The sequence below is a fragment of the Neovison vison genome, chromosome 7, assembly GCF_020171115.1.
Source record: "Neovison vison isolate M4711 chromosome 7, ASM_NN_V1, whole genome shotgun sequence".
Classification (NCBI taxonomy): Eukaryota; Metazoa; Chordata; class Mammalia; order Carnivora; family Mustelidae; genus Neogale; species Neogale vison.
In genome coordinates, this window is record NC_058097.1 from 204,071,824 (window position 1) to 204,091,402 (window position 19,579).

The 19,579-nt window shown below is 67.4% G+C and overlaps 1 protein-coding gene across 1 annotated transcript; it reads left to right on the forward strand.

Annotated features, from left to right (window-relative positions):
- Positions 1-3,067: 3,067 nt before the first annotated feature.
- CD81 (CD81 molecule) lies at positions 3,068-18,688 on the forward strand. The gene is made up of 8 exons (XM_044259967.1): positions 3,068-3,186; positions 12,972-13,086; positions 15,921-16,018; positions 16,684-16,758; positions 17,092-17,196; positions 17,496-17,597; positions 17,954-18,040; positions 18,125-18,688. Exons 1-8 carry the CDS (start codon positions 3,121-3,123, stop codon positions 18,185-18,187), a joined length of 711 nt encoding a protein of 236 aa, XP_044115902.1. The 5' UTR covers positions 3,068-3,120; the 3' UTR covers positions 18,188-18,688.
- Positions 18,689-19,579: the final 891 nt, after the last annotated feature.

The window sequence follows — 19,579 nt, forward strand, 5'->3', positions numbered from 1 at the left end:
TTCAGATTTTAAGTTTTCTTTTTTTTTCCTTTCCTTTTCTTTTCTTTTCTCTTTCTTTCTCTCTTTCTCTCTTTCTTTCTTAACTATAAGGCTGTCCGGCTCTGGGCTTGCCCCCCGGGTCTCTGCCCGCTGCAAGGGTAGTGGCTGACTCCGTCTGGGAGCATCTGCCCCGTAAACAGCCTGTTTGTGTCGTTGGGAGGTCCTCGTTGATTCCCACAAGAGGCCAAGGCGCAGAGGCGCGGCTCAGCGACTCCCCCAGGAGAGCGTGTGCTTCGTGGGAGCAGCGAGCCCAGGCCCCTGCCGTTGCCCCAGAAGGCTCTGGGTCCAGCAAGCCCAAGGAGGCCGAGCCCTCCTGCCTCCCCCAGGCCAAGCCCTGCTCCACGTGCCTGGACATGTCCCCCCACGTCACCCCCCGAAAATACTGGGAGATGCGCTGCCACAGATGGGGAAACTGAGGAACCAGCATCAAGTTGCACAGAAGACTCAGAGCCAGACGCAGAGGGGCGGTGGAGGCCGGGTGCTCCCGCCACGCTGCCCGTCCTGCGGACATCACACCAGCAGCCCCACCTGCCCCCTTAGGGCAGGGCATTCCCCATCTCAGGCACAGCACAGGCGGGCCCTCCCCCACTCTCTAGTGCAGCCCCTCTGGGTGCTTGTCCTTTCCCAGGACGCACCCCCTGGACGCCCACCTGCCCCCATCACTCCCACCTGGGTCAGGTCACAGCCGCCTGCGATGTTCAGTGTGGCGTGTCGGGAGACTGGTTGCAGGGGACCCCGAGGGGACGTTATTTCCAGGGGCGTCCAGGAGGGTGTCTCTGGATGACAGGAGCTGGAGTTGGTGCACGTGGCAGGTGGCCCTCCGCAGTGCAGGTGGGCCTTACCTGGTCTCCTTAAAGCCTGGTTAGACAGAAGGTGGAGGAGGTGGGGACTCTCCCCCTGTTCCTGCCTGGGGCGTCCTACCTCATCTTCTCCAGCCCTCCGACTGGGACCCACGCGACCGGCTCCCTGGTTCCCAGACTTTCAGGCTTGGGCTGAATCCCCCCACCAGCACTCCGAGGTCCCCGGCTTGCAGGCGGCAGATGCTGGGGTGTTCTGGGCTTCCTAAGGCCCGGAGCCTGTCTGGAATCTGAACCTCCTTCTATCTCCTCCTGTGGCGTCTCTGGAGGACTCTGAAACATGGCTGGTGGGTCCCCTGCTGTCTTCACGAGGTCAAGTTGGTGGGCCACTGGGCAGGGCACTTCAGAAGCGGACCCGGCAGTGGAGGCCTCCTGGGCCAGGCAGCCGCAGGTGGCCTCGCACACCGTCACGGCCCACTCTCCAGGGAGCCCCCGATGCCTGTGGAGTGGCCCCACTATGGGCAGAGGCAGCTTGCTCTCACTGTGTCCCCATTCAGTGCAGAAGCCAGGCCCGTGCAGAGACCCTCCGATCGCCCCCACACACTCAGATCTCACGCAGCCCTGTGCTGAGCTTCAGACCCGAGTGCTGGCCCCCGACCCCACCGCCTGCCCCCACGTCAGCACCCAGCTCCCTTCCCCCATCTGCTGCCGTCTCCTGGTTCCCTTCCTCTTCCTCCAAACGTGTCCACTTTGCTGCAAAGGCTCCTTCCCAGCACCCTGCAGGGCTGGCTGGCTCTTTCTCAGTCTTCAGGGCCTGGGTCCCCTGGAGACCCCCCCCAAGCACCGTGTGCCGTTGGAGCACTCCAGCTGCTACTACCCTTTAATTATCCTTCCCAGCATTGGCTTGATGGTTGTGGGGTCCTTGAGGGAAGGGTCCTGGCTGTCCAGCTCCCACAGCCAGCGCCCTGGCCAGCACCCTGGCACACAGGTGGGACCCACTAACCACTGATGTATGCCTAGTCTTAGAACACGCCAGCCAGACCTGACCGGGCTTGAGGGCCAGTGCACCGGGGCACAGCATACAAGGTTCTGCCCCCTACCATGCTCATGGTCCCCCTCTGCCCCACTTCCAGAGGGCCAGGGAAGGCTTTTCTCTGAGGACTTAGCCCACAGCTTTGGCAGGCCCACTCAGGTAATCAGCGATAAATGTCTGTATTCTTCCGAGATGTTGATTTTGAAAGATCTGGGCGTTCTTCTGTGTCACCTTTGAGTAAATGGCATTTTGATTTTTTCCCCTTTTAACCCTGAAGCGTCTGGCGGTCCATGGCCACCCACACTGCAGTGAGGTACCGCGACAAATCCAGGTCCTGAGGGGTGGCGGACCCCTGCGGGACAGGTCCCCTCCCCGTCCTCAGCAGCCAGCAGGGAGGGCAGCAGGGCCTGGCCCCCACTCCTTCAGGAAGCTGGTCTCACTGTGGGGCTGGCCTCCTGGGGGCACTGGCACCACAGGCGTGAGCACAAAGTACACTGTGTTTGGAGCTTGCCCTATAGGTGGTTTGGGGCTCCTAGACATTTAACACTGGTCCAGAGTCACCCTCTCGGGAACTTTTCCAAACACAGACTCCTCTAACAGTGCTCAACAACGTCCCGTACCCCGGGACAAGGGCTTGGCGGCCTGGAATCGCGTTCCAGAGTCTTCAGGTCAGGCCGGCTGACTATGGGCCTCGTCACTCACCCAGGGTCCCCACCCCGGAGCACTTTGGGCAGCGCCATCACTGGTGTATCACCTCCTCCAGGGAGCCTCCTCGGATAACCAACCCAAAGCGCCTGCGGGAGGACGACAGCAGGGGAGGGTCTTCCCAGGGCGCCCCTGGACGCAGGCCCGCCCCCCCCCGCCCCCGCACCGCCCCTCCCTCGCTACTCGGGGGTTGGGGGCGCGCGCGTCTGACCCCCGACCGAGCGCGTGCTCGCGGGGGGAGGGGCTGCGCGCGGGGGCGGCGGGGGCGGGGCCGGGGTGGGCCTGGGGGGCGGGGCCTCGGAGCCTTATAACAGGCGGCGGGGGCGCGCGCGTGGCCAAAGAGCGAGCGCGCAGCAGCGGCGGCGGTCGACCCAGCGCGTCCCGGCCCGGCCTCCCGCGCCCCGCGCCCCCGAGTCCCCGCGTCCCGCGCCCCGCGCCCCGGGCCCGAGCCCCGGCCCCGCCGCCCGCCAGGCCCCGCGCCCCGCGCCCCGCGCCCAGGACCGGCCCGCCCCGCGCAGCCCGCAGGCCGCTCGCCGCCGCGCCGCCATGGGGGTGGAGGGCTGCACCAAGTGCATCAAGTACCTGCTCTTCGTCTTCAATTTCGTCTTCTGGGTGAGCCCCGCTGGGCGGGGGCGGGTGAGGGCGCCCCGAGCCCGGCAGGCCGCGCGTCCCGCTAGGCCCCGCGCAGGGGGCGCAGCCTGGCCGCCAAGTTGCGGGGCCACCTGTGGGCGCCGGGCGCGGACGGGGGTCCTGGGCCGGCAGCCGGGGGGAGGTGGGGTCGTCCGGGGCGGGGGTGGGGGCTGCGAGACGGGGCCCTCGGGGCCTCTGCGCGGCCGGGCCGGCGCGTCTGGGGGCCGCGGGTCTGTGCCCGCCGGGGGATGGCGGTCGGCGTGGCGGGTGCGGGCTCCGACCCGCGGGCCGCGGTGTCAGGGACCACCCAGCTTCGCGGCCACCGAGGGGGCTCGGGGGCGGGGCTCCCAGCGTCCCGCCCCCATGAGCTCATCGGGGCCGCCGCCCCTGGATGGGCCGCCGTGCGGGGGGCGGGGGGCGCGCGCTTGGTCCGAGTCTCTGGAACCGTCTGCTCCGGGCTTGGCCCAGCCCCGCCCAGCCCCGGGTGCCGCCGCCGCCCCCGGGGGTGGCGCTGAGGGTCCCGGCCGGGTCGGCACCCGCACAAGAAGCGCCTCAGCCCCTCGTGGCCTGCGTGCGGAGCGCCCGGCCGCGCTCTCTGGGGCCGGACCCCTCCGCTCTCCGCCAGTCCGAGCTTGCGGTCCCCGCTCGCTCAGGAGGCAGCGGAGGCTTTGAGGGGAGTGGGGCTGGGGCGGCCGTTCCGGGCCGGCCCAGGGCAGGGGGCCCTGAGGACCCGAGCGTCTCTGAGCTCTCTGGGGCCTGGGTCCCAGTGGATGCCCAGGTCTGGGCATAGGTGTGGGCTTGGCCATTCGCCTTGGAGAGAGGTGCCCGCAGGATGGCCGTCTAGGGGTGCAGGAGGGTCTCCGGCTCCAGGCTGCTGACCTGCAAGTTGCGTTTTCCTGGCCTGGGTGGTAACTGCTGGCCAGTGACCACTGGTGCTTTGGCTTTGTTTCTGTTTCCTGCCTGTGTCGGAGTTGGGGAGGGGCCCGGAGTGGGTGCAGGAACCCTTCTCCTGGCCCGGCCCTGCTTCCGCTTGGCCAGTCCCCTGGGCAGTGCCTGGGAGCCCTCCTGGACCCCTCTGCTGCCCCAGGCTGCTCACCCCTTCTCAGGAAGGACCATGACCACATCTGGCCGACAGCGTAGTTCCCCAGTAGACTCGGGAGGGTAAACTTTTGAACGGTCCCCTGAGCAAGTGCGTGGGACTGGGCGCATCTGTTTCCCATCTGGACAGCAGAGGGTCCCAGCGGGGAAGACCCCAGTGCGGGTGTCGGGGCAGTGAGGTGTTCGGGGTGGGGAGGACAGAGACCGGACCGAGCTCTAGCCAGGGGTGGAGTGGAGGGGTCATACCCCACCTGGGTGGGGAGGACAGATTGGAGGCCCGCTGTGGCCACTGACCTCTGCCTGGGAAGTGGGGAGCAGTGGGGCTGTCAGGAAGGGCCAGGACTGGCCTGAACCACCCCAAAACTACCCCCTTTGCCGGAGCAGTGTTCAGTGTTCGTTAGTGTTTGCCTGCTGTGGTCTGGGCCTGTAGGGGGTCGGGGGGACACCCAGAGGCCCTTCTGCCGGCCTCTGAGCAGAGCCTGAATGTGGGGTGAGGCCCTGACCAGGAGGTGGAGGGCGGACGGAGGTAGAGGGTGTCTGGCGGAGTGGATTCTTGTCCTCAGGCGGAGTGTCCGTGCTGGGGTAGGTCCCTCCCCACTGCCCAGCCTGGGAGGTCCCCAGCGGGCAGACCCCCGCTCACCCCCCAGCTCCTCCTGGGCGAGCCTGGTGGTTCCCCAGGAAGCTGGGGTGGAGGCCTGACCCATCCCCAGGGGCCGCTCTTTTTTGAAGCTTAAGGCAACGTTTCCAGGCCTATCCCCACCAGGCCACCCAGCTGGGCATTGAGAACTGTGGCCCCACACACCCCTGCCGTGGGGCTGAGCAGGGTGGGGGCCCGAGGCCACCAGTCTGACAGGGCCCCTCTCTGCCCCCTGCCCCGGCGTCCGGCCTCATCTGGTCGGTTTGGGACTGTGGAGTGCTCACCCCGCTGCTCGAGTCGGGTCTTGGGCCTTGGCATCCGGCCCCTGACGGTGACGTCCTCCACATCCCATCCCCAGGGCCTGCGACTAGCTTACACCCTGAGGGTCGAAGTCAGGAAACGGCTGTAGGGCCCAGATGGCCGCAGGAAGACTGCCCGCCTGGGCCGGCATGGGCAGCGCCCTGGGGAAGGGGCTCCGCCGGCGCTGGGTGACTCTGGCTGGCCGGGCTCCCTGCCGGCAGTGCAGGTGTGGGTGCTGAGGGGGAGCTGGGAGACATTGACAGGGGGTGTCTGACCGCATCGGGGCCTTTCCAAGTTCCGCGGTAGGAGTGGAAAGGCTCCCACCTGGGAGCGGGCCTCGCAGGCGGTCCAGCCGGCTTCTCCAGGAAGGAGCCCGCTCACCCCACACGCTCACAGGCCTGTCTCTCTCCTCCACGAGCCAGGACGTCGGGGCCCCAGGCGGTGTGCCCCCAGTATGCCTTCGGGGTTCCCTGGCCCTGCAGGCATCCAGCGGTGAGGCAGGGACGGGAGCGGGGGCACCAGCAGCAGCCCCGGCCGAGCCTGGCGCAGATGCCCTGCCCTGCAGGGAGTGGAAATCCTCCCGGTGCTGGTGGGACCCGGAGCTTCCTGGCAGAGGCCGCTGGTACTCCAGGCTCCTGCTTGCGGCCGGGCATTTCAGGAAGAGCAGGGGCTCCCCTCCCCGTGACCTGGGGCAGGAAGCTGGCACGCGTGAGCCCTGCGCGCTTTCCTCGTCTGTGAAGTGGGTACGATCCCAGGCCTGTCCTTGGAGGCCGGCCAGAGAGAGCAGGGCGTCCCGGGCTGGCCCCTTCTCCAGCCTAATGCCTTCAGTGGCTGCTGTCCAGAGGTGGGGCGGGCAGACGAGGCTGGGAACAGGGCTGATGAGAAGCCTCGCTAACTGGCATTTAATTCTCGCTTCCAGACAGCACATGACTGTCTGTCACTTAGCGGTTCTGTCGCCTTCCTTCCCGGAGAGGGGATGTGTGACCCTGGCAGGCTCAGGGTGGGGGTGGAGATTTCCTGTGCCGGTTTTAGGGGGTGGGCGAGTGGACGGACTGAGTGGCAGCGCTTTGGGGGAAACGGCCATTGGGCTGGGACAAGAAGAGGAAGTGTGTGGTCTGTCCCTGGAACAGACGTTGTCTCCCCCCCTCTGCCGTGAGTATGTCCAGGTACCAAGAGGCCTGGGACCCTGGTGGGTGCTGCTCCAAGGCTGCCTCCCCCGCCCACTCCCCCCACCCCCGGCCACAAGGTGCCCACCCCCCTGCCAGCTCAGGTCTACCTCCAGGATTGAGTTCATCCCCAATCCTTAGCTCATTCTGGGAGTCCGGTCAGGGAAAGGGACCCCAAAACCCACCCTCCCAAGTCACGGGCCCTGTGGCTTCACTTGAGCGCCTGAAAGCCAGAGAGGGCAAGAGCCGGGTCATCAGATCAATACGGCAAAGTCCAGGCACCCATGGGAGGAGCTGACGATCACCTCTGCGCTGGCCCAGTGTTTCAGGGTGGGGATGGGGCAGAGGCACAGGGGTCTGCCTCTGGCCCTGGCACCCCAGAGCCCAGCTCAGGGCATGCCGTGTGGTTTTCACCCCTGGAGCTGCCCCGGGGAGCATGTGCCTTGTCCTTGACCGAGAACCAGGCTCGTCTGGAATTGGCCCTCAGGACCCTTCTCCCGAGTTGTTTTCCATCTGTCCTGCAGAATGTGGTTTGACCCAGCATGCTTCCAGAAACCTCTAGACTTCAGTGCCTGCCCCGCCCCCGGCCCCAAAGCACACAGTTTCTACTCTGGGGCCTGACCTAAGCCCCTCCTGATGGCCGAGCAAGTGTTGACTCACAAAACCACCTGGGGGCTTCCAGGTGGAGTCCCGGATGCTAAGGGAGTGCCCATGGGCAGGCAGGAGCCATGCCCCGTACTAGCTGAGGATTTCCCTTGCTAAGCCGGCTGCCTGGGCGGTGTGGCCACCCTCTCTAGGCATGAGGTGGGAGCTGGCCAGAGGGAGGGGCTTAGGAGGTGGGCTTGGGCCGGTCAGTTCTTCTCCTTGGTGGTGAGGGTGCTCTGGGCAGAGAGGGCTGGGAGCCACAGAGGAGGGGGGAACTGGGGCCCGGCAGCTCTACCAGGGCCTGGGAGCTCGTGCCCCCTTGTCCCTGTTTCTAACTTTGGAAGTTAGTGCTGCCCCACCTGCCTACGGGGACTGGGTTTCATGGTGATCGTCCAGAAGGTGGAAGACAGGAAGACAGGGCCGCCCGCCCTGCAGACTCTCAGGCTGGGTGACCCACGCCCGCGTCGGCCCAGGTCATAGTTGGGTTGGCCCCAGTGCCTCTGGGGGAATGTCGAGCAGCTCCCTGTCACCCGTCTTCCCCGTGCTCTCCTCTCTGGGTGGGTGCTGAGCTCGGTTCCGCACCGCCGTGAGGACTGACTGCCCACCTTCCTGGGTGTCCAGTCCTGGACTGGGAGGCCTGAGCCCAGGAGCTCAGTGCCCTTGGTCTTGGGGGGCAGGGGGCGGGGGCTTCCAAGAGGCAGTGGGTTTGTCCCACTCTGCGCTCACGGGGGGTCACACTGTCTCACACAGCTGTGGCTCTGCTTGGTTGAAGGGCTCCTGCGGCTCCCTAGCCCAGGGGCTTGGCCACCATCCTTTCACTTTGTCTCAAGGTGATAAGACCTTCAGGTCCCCCAAGGTAGCACTCCCCGGGCCAGAGAGGCCCTGGGCTGGAGCTGTTCCTTCAGCCTCCAGCTGGAGCGGTAGGAGGCTGAGGTCCCCAAGTGACCACACGAGGAGGTCTTTCTGCTGCTTCACGGCCTGGGGGGCTGCAGGGCTGGGGCTCTCCTGGGTCAGGGATCAGGCCACCCCGACCTGCCTTGGGAGTCCTCCCCTGCTCTCAGGTCCCCTTCCTGCGCCTACCCGCCTCCTGTCTCCCACTGCAGTCGGTGCCCAGCCCGCCTAGCTCCTCCTGGTCAGAGGCACAGGGCCTGGTCCTGCCGCAGCCTGTCCTGGGCCCTTCTCTGTCCGCAGGCCCCTCCCTGCAGGAGCGGAGGGGGCAAAAGGACTCCCAACTGTGGGGGGTTGGTTTGGGGCCAGGGAGCAGGGCACTGCCTGGCTTCACTACCCAGGTTTTGGGTGGTGGGGTTGGGTCTCTGATGTGCCCCTGGAGGAGATGGGGTGTGGCGGGGGCCTGCGCTCACCTCTTGGTGGGAAGTGGCTGCCACAGACCCCAGCTGGCGCGACCCAGGAGAGCCTGGGTCACGAACCCCTTGCTACCTTCTCCTAGGTGCCAGGCCAGGGGGCTTCCTGAGGTCCGGGGGCCTCCAGCCAGGCTCCGCTTCCTGGCCGAGGTAGGGGTCCCTGCTCTTCCCTCCACACTTCCCACCCTGGGCTGCTCCTGGAGGCCACCTGCTGGGAAGGCCCGAGTTGGGCCTGCGTCACCCAGGGAAGCGTCTGGCCCTGTCCCCTGGTGGTGGGTGGAGAGCAAGGGTCAGTCTGCGGGAAACCAGGGCTCCCACCCAGCTCAAGGGGTGGTGCCAGGACCTCCTCCTTCCCCCTCTGACCTTCCACAACCCTCCTGCAGAGCATCTGTGCTGTACCTCTTCCCTCTGACTTAGATCCCTGTCCCTGAGGGTGTTTCCGGCCTCACTTCCTGCCTCTTCCCTGCCCTGCTTGGGCGGGGTGGGGGGGGATGGGGGGTGGGGGGGTAGGGGGGTGTCAGTCTCCAGGCCTCCAGGAGCCCCCAGCCGCCCAGCCAAGAACGCTTCCTGGCGCGTGCTCCCTCAAGCGTGTGCACCCGTGGAGGTGGGGGGTCGGGGAGCAGAGCTGGGGAGAGTCAGGCGTCCTATCCTGCCACCCCTGGGCTGGAGCTCTCCCCCCCACACACTCCTGCCCCTGGGCGGCCAGCACGCCCGGAGGGCGTGAGTGACCCACGCCGGCCTTTCTGCCCCAGGCCTGCGCGGGTGGGGCTGGGGCAAGCGCTCGGGGTGCATGGGGCCCGGCTGGGGTGGGGGGCATAGCGGCGCCAGGCCTGCCCGGGCAGCACCCGCTGCCTCTTGCTCCCTCTCAGCCACTTGGAAACGCCAGGCGGGCGGGCAGGAGCCCAGCGTGCTCGGCAGCCCCTCCTGTTCCAACCGACGTCTTTAGTTACTGATTCTCAGAAACGAAGAAAGAAACAGAAACGGAATCTTTCACAGTGTCCTGAACCCGCCACAGCGTGTGCGCTGTGGCACCTTCCCCTGTGGCCCAGCCAACCGGCGCCCTTTCCGGCAGGGCCCAGTGTGGGGCGGGGGGGGGGGGGGGGGAGCTCGTGGGCGGGGCGGGGCAGGGACACCTGCTGCTCTGAGCACTGCTGCTTGCAGCCCCGGGGCCCTGCGGCGGGACCTTAGCTGAGATGACCTTGTGACCCCGAGAGGCAGGGGCACCCTTGGCCGCCACGCCCTGGGCCCACCCTGCGTGGCCGCCTGCTCTCCCTGCACGCTGACCTCGGCTGGGGAGCCCACGTCCCAGCTCCACTCCCTACTCTGACCCTAAAACCTCGATTCTGTCGGCAAAACGTCAGCACAATGTTTCCAGATGCTTCTGCGGGCCCACTTCTCCGGGGACCCGGCTGGCCCCAACACAGCAGCCGGGATCTTTGGGGGCCCAGATGAAGTTGCTTAGAAGTTCAGACGTTGAGGGGCGCCTGGGGGGCTCCGTGGGTGAAGCCTCTCCTTCGGCTCAGGTCATGATCTCAGGGTCCTAGGATCGAGCCCCGCGTCGGGCTCTCTGCTCAGCGGGGAGCCTGCTTCCTCCTCTCTCTCTGCCTACTTGTTGCGATTTCTCTCTCTGTCAAATAAATAGATAAAATCTTTAAAAAAAAAAAAAAAGTTCAGCCGTTGGGGCCCAAGTGGGGAGTTGGCGGGGTGACTCCGGTGTCAGTAGAGCCCTGTGAAACAGTCGTGGCGTCATGACCGTGGACATGTCCAGCAGCCCCAGAAGCGCCCGGGGGCTCGTGTTTGTCCCCCATCCCCAGGCGGCCGGTGGCCTGTGTTCTGTTACTGCACCCAATTTGCACTTCTGACACTTCTGTAGAAAGGGAACTTCTTTCCGGTCTGGTGGCTGTCCCCCAGCGTGGCTGTCGGCCGAGAACATTTCGTGTTGCTGCCGGGACCCACCATGTTCTTGTTCCCCCGCCTGGGAGCCGGTTGCAGGACACGTGGGTTGGTCCCAGGTTAGGGCTGGGGATGCCAGGGACCGCCAGGGCCCGCGCCATGGTATGGACACGCACATTTGCATCCCTGGGTGGACACGCGGGGCGCCAGGTGCAGGCCGAGCTCAGAAGCACACTGACCCCAGCTCCTCCCACGTTCCAGCCGGGGCGCGAGCCGGGGGCCAGGAGCCTTGCCTTCCCTGTGGAGGGCTTTCCCCCCGCTCTGGGTCGGGGTGCTGTCTTTGTCCCTCCCTCTCTGGCAGTCTGCCCCCTGCCACGGGGGTTTCCTCATCAGGGAACGGGATGGTCCTCGCCATTGCTGCATTCACCTGGCCCCACTCCGGGGGTCTGTGCGGGGCCTGGAGTGACCGGGGCCCCGGCATGCAGGGGACACGTCCACACTGAGCCCTCCCCAGCCCTGAAGGCAGGAGCAGCTTCCCTTTACCCCTCAGGGCTGCGGGCCTAGGGGCCGCGGGGGAGTCAGAGGCCGCCCCACTTGCCCCTACCAAAGCAGCCGAGGTGGCGACCAGGGAGGGGGGTCAGCACTGTTCGCCCCGCACTTCTGTTAGGACCATGCACCCCAAGACACCTGTCTCCCCGGCTGCTGGGGTGAAGGGGCTGCGTGGGGAACACGGGAGAGGTCCCGGCAGGCCAGGGGCCACGCGCCCCTCCACACTCCGCCCCCTCCACCGATGGGGAGGCTCCTCGGGGCTTGTGGCCAGGGCACCAGACTGCAGAGGACCACAGCGGGAGGCCTGGGACAGGGGCTTCCCCGCCCCTCCCCCTCCGCTCTGGGACATCTCACAAAGGCCGCTCTGGACCATAGTTTCAAAAGAGAACAAGTGACGGTTTCAAGCCCGAGTTACCACGGCAACCCTCAGCCTCGACACCGCCTCCCTGGGAGCCCCAGATGGCAGCCACCTTAGGAGGAGCCGGGGACTCTGGGGCGCCCGCCCTGCCCCCGCCGTCCCATGGGCCCCGTGGCCATCTCCCGTGGCTGGCAGGTGCCACCGAGAGGCGCAGGATGCTGGGAGTCCGGGTCTCCCCCCTTGGAGGTCTACGCGGTGGCCAGAGGGCCTTGGGAGGGGACCCTGGTGGTCCTCCCCACCCACACTTGAGGAAGGGCAGAGCCTCCGAGCCCAGCCTGCCCCCACCAGACCTGGAACCCTGGGAGAAGGGGGCTGAGAAGGGGAAACCCCGGGCTAGCTGGGGGGCAGCCTCACCTTGGGGGCGTGGGCCCTGCCAGCCAGACTGCTAGCGGAGGCCAGGTGGAAGGGCCTGGGAAGCAGCGGGGGTTTCCTTGGGACATGCCGCGGGGCTGCGGCCCGGAGTCACATGCACGTCACCAGCCACCGTGTCGGGGGTCTGCTCCCCAGCAGGGGCCTCGGGCAGGTGCTGGTCTGGCCAGGTGGTTTTCTGGGCTGCGGGGGGGGGGGGTCTCCTCTCCTTAGGATGTGGAGCTCCAGGCCTGTGTTTGGGGGTCAGTGTCTGCTGCTGCCTGGGGAAGGCTCCGTCGCCAGCACACGGATGTTGGGAGGAGGAGGCGAGGGACTGTGGCTGCGCAGCGAGGCCCTCGGACCCGCACCGCGGTGGTGGCTCTGGGAGCACCCTCTGGTCTGTGGGGCAGCTGGGGCTGGGCCGGCCTGAGGACAGAGGCTGGGGCCCGAGAGTGACGCGCCATGGCCTGTGTCCGTGAGATGCTTATGTGTAGTCCAAGCCCGGCGTGGTCTGGGCTCCCCTTCAGCAGCGCCGCACGCCTTCCCAGCCCCCCGCCCGCCCCGGGCCCTGTGCTCTCAGGACAGTGAGTCTGAAAGGCCTCCCCAAGCCGGAAGTCTCTGTCCTCCTGCTAGGCTCCAAGCAGAGCCCCCTTTCCTGCCCCTGCTGCCCAGGCAGCCCCTCCCTGGCCTCTCTGGGAGCCCAGCTTCCTTCCTCCCGCAGCGGCTTCCCTTCCCAGGCCCAGCGGCGGCAAGATTTCTCCCACAAACCGCCCAGCCCCTCGCCCCATGTCTTCCTGGAGGCCACTGGCCTCGGCTGCCTCCCCTTGTCTGTCGTTCCCTCCATGGGCCCCACCGGGCCCCGGTGGCATCAGATCCCCAGCCCTCTCCTTCTCTTGGCAGCAAAGACTGGAGTCCGCTCCACGGGGTTCCGGGATGAGCTGGGGATGGGGGGGAGCACCCGCTTGGAGGAAGGCCCAGCGGTCTCTGGGGTACTTGGGGCTGGTGTGGGCTGTGGCCAGATTGAGCAAATGAAGATACAGGGCCTCCAACTAAATGCGAGCTTTGGCCGGAAAAATGAATGCTGTTTGGACATGAGCGTGCCCATCCCGGCCTGGGGATGTGGCTCCAATACCCGTCTCAAGTGCCGGGTCCCAGCAGCGGGCGTGTGGAACCGGCAGGCAGCCTGGACCCCAGCGGAGCCTGGGGGCGCCACCCGGAGAGGGACGCCCTGAGCCCGCGGGCAGGAGGAGGCGAGGGTCCAGCCCCTGCCTCCTTGGGTGTCCGGTGTGGCTCGGCCCACACTCACCGCTGTGGTGCTCTGGGCAAGTAACCATGTGCCCGTTCTTTCCCAGCTGGCCGGAGGCGTGATCCTGGGTGTGGCTCTATGGCTGCGTCACGACCCCCAGACCACCAGCCTCCTCTACCTGGAGCTCGGAGACAGGCCTGCGCCCAACACCTTCTACGTAGGTGAGTGCACCTGGCTGGCTCTGGGCTTGGGGGCCGGCGCGAGCGACCTGTCAAGATGTCTGATCACACCTGCTGCAGAGAGGCAGTCAGGGAGGACTTCCAGGAGGAAGCAGGGCACGGGACTGCTGGGCTGCTGGGTGGACGAGGCCTGAACGAGAGGGCGAGAGTGTGGGCAGAGCCGGGCCTGCCTAGGGGCCTTGCGGTCCGTGGTTCCATGGGGGTCCACTGCCTGGCTGGCGGGGGGGCGGAGGGTGCAGCAGCCAGGCTCCCAGGCAGCGCTGGGACAGCACGGGGTTTGTGGGCTGTTGAGACCCCACCAGATGGCTCCTGGGGGCCAACTGGGGGCTGGAGGCCACTGGGTGGGGGCAGGGGAGCCGAGTCTCGTGGTGGGTATTTCAGGGAGGCTTGCAGGGAAGGGGCGGGGCTGGATGCCAGCCTGGGCCGCTGGACTGGCGGCTGAGGCAGCTGGAGCAGGGGGGAGGGAGACTCGGGCCCCAGGGTGAGGCAGGGGCCAGCGGGACTCAGGCCGCCCCCCAGCCACACCTTGCTGCCTTATTAGGCCACCTGCCTCCCAGGCACCAGCTGGGCCCCTCAGGGGATCGTGCCCCCACCCCTGCCCCACCCTGTCCTGCAGAGCCTCCCTCCTCCTCAGGTTGGTCCCCGGCCAGCAGGAGGCAGGGCCTGGCCCTCCTGGGGCTCTGGAAGCCTTGTTTCTGTCCTTTAAAGGAACGGCCTGGCCTGGCCTCTCAGGTCCCCACAGGCCCGGCAGCGGGGCAGGAAGTGTGTGTGGGCCTTTCGGGTTCGGGGCTCCATGTTAGGGCCAGTGGCCGCCCTACTGTGTGCGGCCCAGCAGGGGGCTGGGTTCTTCCAGCTGCTGTTCAGGGGAGGGGGCACGCGCTGGCGGTGCACGCTTGGTCACTGAAGCAGGGATGGCCCAGGGTCCCCTGGGGCCACAAAGGGGATGTGTGTCCTCCCAGCCTGTGCTCCTCCCGGAGCTGCTGGGTGGAGGGGTCTGACTCCGGAGCACTGACAGGGTGCCCCCTTTCCTCCCTGGAGACAGAAGCCTGCAGCTGTGGCCACGGACTCCCAGGGCCGGCTGCCCCTGGAGGGGGTCCCAAGCCTCCCCTCTCCAGATCCGCAGGCTCCCCCAGGCTGTGAGCCTCCTTGAAGATTTGAGTCTCTTGAGGAGAGCCCCCCCCCCACTGCCCGTTACAAAGGCACCCCTGAGAACCGTCACCCAGGGTCTGCCAGGGGCCAGGCACCCTCAGGAGCAGCGAGGTCAGCTTTGCTTATGTGTCCGAGGACAAGGAAGGGCCTCCAGACTCACCAGGACTGTTTGTCTCCTGCAGACCTCCCAGGGTCCCCTCCCCTTCCCCAGGGGTTCAAGCCTGCAACATCCTGTCTGGAGTGGTTCTCCAGGATCTGGGGTGCCGTGGGTGTAGGCAGGTGATTTGGGAAGGGGTCCCCCTCCCACCTCATGGCCGGAGCAGCTCCTGCTCTCACAGTCCTCTGTCTGGTCCAGTACGGTAGAGGAGCTAAAGGCCCCCTTGGTCCAGCGCAGGACCGGGCTGGGAGGGCTCAGGAACCCTGGTCGCAGGCTTGGGAATGGGCAGGGCACACAGAGATCCACTGCTGCTGCTCTGGGCCTTACCGGGACGAGCGAGGCTGCAGGGCTGTGCCCGGCCTCCAGGAGGGATGTGGTTCTTTACGAGAGGCATGGAGGGGGCAGCGCAGGCACTGTCCCACCAGCCTGTCCCTCACAGGTGCCACATTGGGCTGTCACTGTGGGGCCTAACCCTGGTTTGCAGGGGCCCCCTCTCCTGGCACTTGGTGGGGGGCTGCCTTTGGGGAGGCAGCTTCAGCCACTGGACTGCTTGGCAGGCCTGCCCAGGGACCTGGGCTTCTGCAGCAACCCCCATGGGCTGCCGAGTCCCTCCCATCAAAGACGGGCCTTCTGGATCTGCCCGAGGCAGGCTGGGCCTGCCAGGGAGGCGGGGGAGCAGATGTGGGCCCTGACAAGGGCTCTTTGTCCGAGGCTGGTAGGGGCGGGGCGGGGGGGCAGGTTAGGGGGCTTCCTCAGCATCCAGGACAACACTGCAGGGCCCAGTGGGTCCCCGACTGCGCCTGTTGGAACCAGACCTGTCTGTGTGGGCCATGGGCCCTGCAGTGCTGCCAGGCCAGAGGCACCCCCTACCCTGTCCTGGCCCTTCCTGCATCCCCAGGAGCCTGTGCCCAGCACACGGGCACCCCCACATGCTGGCCCAGAAATCTCCCTCCCACACTACACGCCATCCTCGGCAGAACGGGTCGCCCCAGCTGCCAGGCCACCTCCGCCGGCAGGCTCCTGTCCCCCCGAAGCCAGCTCGGGCCCACTCCTCCAGGCCAGGGAGCCACATGGAGCTGCTGGATCTGACCCCCTGCCCGGGCACAGTGGGCCTGGCCCTGTGCACCAGGAGCGCGTGGTCCTCTGTGGCCCCCGCTGAGTTCCAGAGACCTCAGGGACCAGAGTGGGTGCAGACCGTGTGTGGCCTCAGCGGGGAGCGAGGCAGCGCACAGATCGGCAGGCAGGGCTCTCTGAGCAGGCCGCTGTGCCAGTCAGTCCTGGCCTGGTCCCCAGTGGCCCAGCTCCCGGGTGTAGACCCGTGGGGGGGTGGGCAGGGAGACATGGGAGGGGCACTCGCCCCGCGGCCAGGCCGAGGTGCCCTCGCTGCTCCTCTAGGGCAGGGTGGCCTGAGCCCTGGGTGGAAGGTGTGCCCATGGCCAGGGAGGGGGGCTGGGACGGGCGGTCCTCGGGGACATCGCGCTCTGAGAGTGTCCGTTGCTCCCCCACAAAGGCATCTACATCCTCATTGCCGTGGGTGCCGTGATGATGTTCGTCGGGTTTCTGGGCTGCTACGGGGCCATCCAGGAGTCCCAGTGCCTACTGGGGACGGTAAGGCCCGGGGCCGGGCGGGGGCAGGAAGGGGGTGCAGAGGCAGAACCCAGAGTTCTGGAGGCTCCCTGTGTTCTGGTCAGATGGGCCCCTGCTTGGCGGTGTGGCCCGGGAGCCGGGACTCGCCGGGTGGCCTAGGGACCTTTCCTGGAATGACAGCCCTCTGGAGTCCCTGTGTGGCTCAGAAACCCCACCCTGTCCTATTACTGTGACGTCTGGTTCCTAACTTGTGGCTTTACAGTCGTTTTTCTTTGTTTTTAATACAAAGGCCCAGAAGCAACGAGGGGCGCGTCCCAGTTCCTCAGAGGCCTTAATGCAGAAGCGGGGGCCCGGCTAGCCCAGGAGGCATGGGCAGCGGGCGTTCGTGTCATGACGACCCCCTTCCCACAGGGAGAGGGAGGAGTGGGGTGCGGACAGGGGTCACTTGGGGCCCGAACCCCCCGGGGCTGGGCCCTGGCCTGTGGCGATGCTGAGAACCTCGGCAGGCCACTGCTGGGACCGAGTCTTCCCCCTGACGTGGCTCGTCCCCGGTTGGGGCGGAGTGGGGGTTGACTGCCGGCCACTCGGGCGTCTGTCGCCTGCACACGGCCAGCCCTAAGCTGCCCATGCCTGCCCTCATCCCTGTGTCTCTGCTCTCCCCTCTGGGTCCTGCATGGCCTTCCCAGTTCTTTACCTGCCTCGTCATCCTCTTTGCCTGTGAAGTAGCTGCCGGCATCTGGGGCTTTGTCAACAAAGACCAGGTGAGCCTGGGCCACAGCAGTGGGCCTGTCCCTGCCGGGCTAGGGTTGGGGGGAATGGGTTGGGCCTACCTTGGATTGCGGGGTGCTCTTTGGGGCTGCCTGTGGGCCCTGCCTCATAGAAAGGCCCTGGAAGGCTTTCTGGAAGAGATGGCATGGGCCGAGAAGGCGGGGCCACTTGTCTCCCAGCACCAAGCCGGGGTCGGGGTGGGGGCAACCAGGGTCTACCCTGGGAACATCACCTTCTCAGGAGAGCCAGGAGAACATGTGCCCCCTCCTCTGGGATGGTCCCTGCGGTGGCTGTGACCTCACCCCTTCCGCACACCCCACCCCCAGATCGCCAAGGACGTGAAGCAGTTCTATGACCAGGCGTTGCAGCAGGCCGTGGTGGACGATGACGCCAACAACGCCAAGGCCGTGGTCAAGACCTTCCATGAGACGGTGCGGGAGGCGCTGCTGGGGGGCGGGGGGCGGTCCTCCGGGGTAAGGCCCGGCTGGGGTGGAGCCTGGCCCGGTGCAGACCTCAGGCGCAGGAGGGGTACTGCAACCTGGCAGGCTGCGGAGCTCTCTCTGGGGTGCCCCGGGGGGATTCTCAGGGACCCACCGTGAGCCAGGTGAGCCCATTAGGCCAGGGTGTCTCCCCAGGCCTGTTTCCCCAGGTTGTGTGTCCCTGGCCATGTACCCACGGGTCGCCTGCACACAAGGGCGCAGGGCTGACCCAGGGGTCTTGGTCCCCGCAGCTCAACTGCTGTGGTTCCAGCACGCTGTCCGCGCTGACCACCTCCATGCTCAAGAACAACCTGTGTCCCTCGGGCAGCACCATCATCAGCAACTTCTTCAAGGTACACGGGGCTGGGCGGGTCCTGGGGTGCACCAGGCTGCCTGGGGGCTCCGGGGGGCGCTGGCAGGTTGGGCCTCTGGGGGTGGCGGGTCTCTGCCTGGCTCCCGGGCCAGCACCATCCGCCTGCGGCTCAGCAGCCTGAGCAGAAGACCACGCACCCGCCACGTCCCACCTCGCGTCTGTTTTAAAACGGGGTGTGAGGTAACCGGACAGAGACCAGGCGCTGGTCACATCTCTTTGGAGGGGCCGAGCCTCCCCATGCTCTTTCCTCAACAAGCCCGTGCTGCGGGACTGTGGGGGCCTGAGGGCCTGCACCCCTGACCGTCCGCTGGCTGTCCCTCCCCACCCGCCCTCCAGGAGGACTGCCACCAGAAGATCGATGACCTCTTCTCGGGGAAGCTGTACCTCATCGGCATCGCGGCCATCGTGGTTGCCGTGATCATGGTGAGTGCACGGGCCGGGCATCTGCCCAGGGCACCCCCACCGGGCTGCAGGTGCTGACCGTCGCCCTCCCCACCCGCCCTGCAGATCTTCGAGATGATCCTGAGTATGGTGCTGTGCTGCGGCATCCGGAACAGCTCCGTGTACTGAGCGGATCCAGCCGCTCGCGCTGTGGGGACAGGCCACTGGGGACCCTGCAGCGCCCCCGGAGTGACCGGACGTTTCTGAGGAGGGCCGCCACCGCCCGTGTATATAACTTCTCCGGCATCACTCTGCTACACTTACTAGCCTTTTTACTTCTGAGGTTTCGTTTTTGTCCTGAAGTTCCCCGTTTCCCTTCGGGGCTGAAGTCACCTGTAGACGGCATGTGAGCGGGCCTTGGGGACTGCGAGGCGGGGGAGCCCCTGCTTCTGCGGCTGAGGGGCTCTGCCTGCTCAGCCAGGCCTCTCCTGGGGGCCCTGCGGCCCACCCACCTGCCTCCCGGGCTGCACGGCTCATGCCTTTTTTAACCCCCGTCCCTCCCCCGCCGCCTGTCTAGAGCGGGGTCTGCAGCAGCCTTCCGCCTTCAGCGCACCTGTCCTGTCTAACCGTCACCCGCCACTGTCATTCCACCTCCGAGTCACTCAATAAAGGAGAATCCGGGCATGCTAACCACGGTCCCCCTGCCTGCGGCGTCCGCGCGAGGGGGCCGGCAGGGCGGAGGCTGGCTCTGCGGGCCTTGCGGGGCGTGCCGGGCCCCCGGAGCACTCCCCACGGCAGGTGCCCCCGCGCCCCCTTCGGCAGCCTCCCCCCAGCCTCACTGCCCACCGAGTCCTTGGGCACCGCCGCCCAGAGGGGCAGAGCCGGGGGTGGGGGCGTTGAGGTGGGGGCCCGCGAGGCTCCCCTTCCTCCTGGGGCCGGCTCTGCGGGGGGCGGACGCCGGCCCCTCCGGCGCCCCGGACTCTCCGGCGGTCGCGGTGCCGGTCAGCCTTCCCGGACAGCTGCGTAGCCCCCGGCCCGAGCCACAGCTGGCGGGGGCCGGAGACGCGGGGCTGAGCCCCTGCCGGCCGGACCCCGGGGTGGACCGCAGCCCGGCCGCCTCACCAACGCTGGGGGTGCCCGGGGCGCGGGCACCGACCTGGTCTGTGCCGAACCGACCCCGTGAGGCCGCAAGCGCCTGGCTGGGCTCGGGCTCGGGGTCCTCGGGGGCTCCCGTTGGAAACGAGCCCCCGCCCCGCATTTGGGGTCATCGGGTCTCGGCGGGGTCGGCCCTCCCGCCGCACCGCTCCGCGTGTGCCGCATGGGTCTCTGGGAGAACACGGCGGCCGCGGGGCCCCTCCCACGTGCTTCCCCGCGGACCCTGGGGCGTCCCGGCCACGCAGCAGAGCGCAGCCGCAGTCCGTGCTGGGGCGGGGGTGGGGGGGGGAGGGTGCTGCCCTGGGGGTCCCTGCGGGTCCCGACCACGCCGGGGGGCGGCAGGGTGGACGCGGCGGGCAAGCGAGGCTAAGCTGCCCCGAGGCTGAGCGCAGCAGCCGAAACCCCGTCCGCCCGCCGCCCCGACCC

Bases quoted from the DNA above. Each gene is read 5' to 3' on its own strand.
- CD81 (XM_044259967.1), top strand. From the start codon at position 3,121: ATGGGGGTGGAGGGCTGCACCAAGTGCATCAAGTACCTGCTCTTCGTC. The intron at 3,187-12,971 runs GTGAGCCCCGCT...GTTCTTTCCCAG, and splicing joins TCTTCAATTTCGTCTTCTGG to CTGGCCGGAGGCGTGATCCT. The intron at 18,041-18,124 runs GTGAGTGCACGG...CCCGCCCTGCAG, and splicing joins TCGTGGTTGCCGTGATCATG to ATCTTCGAGATGATCCTGAG.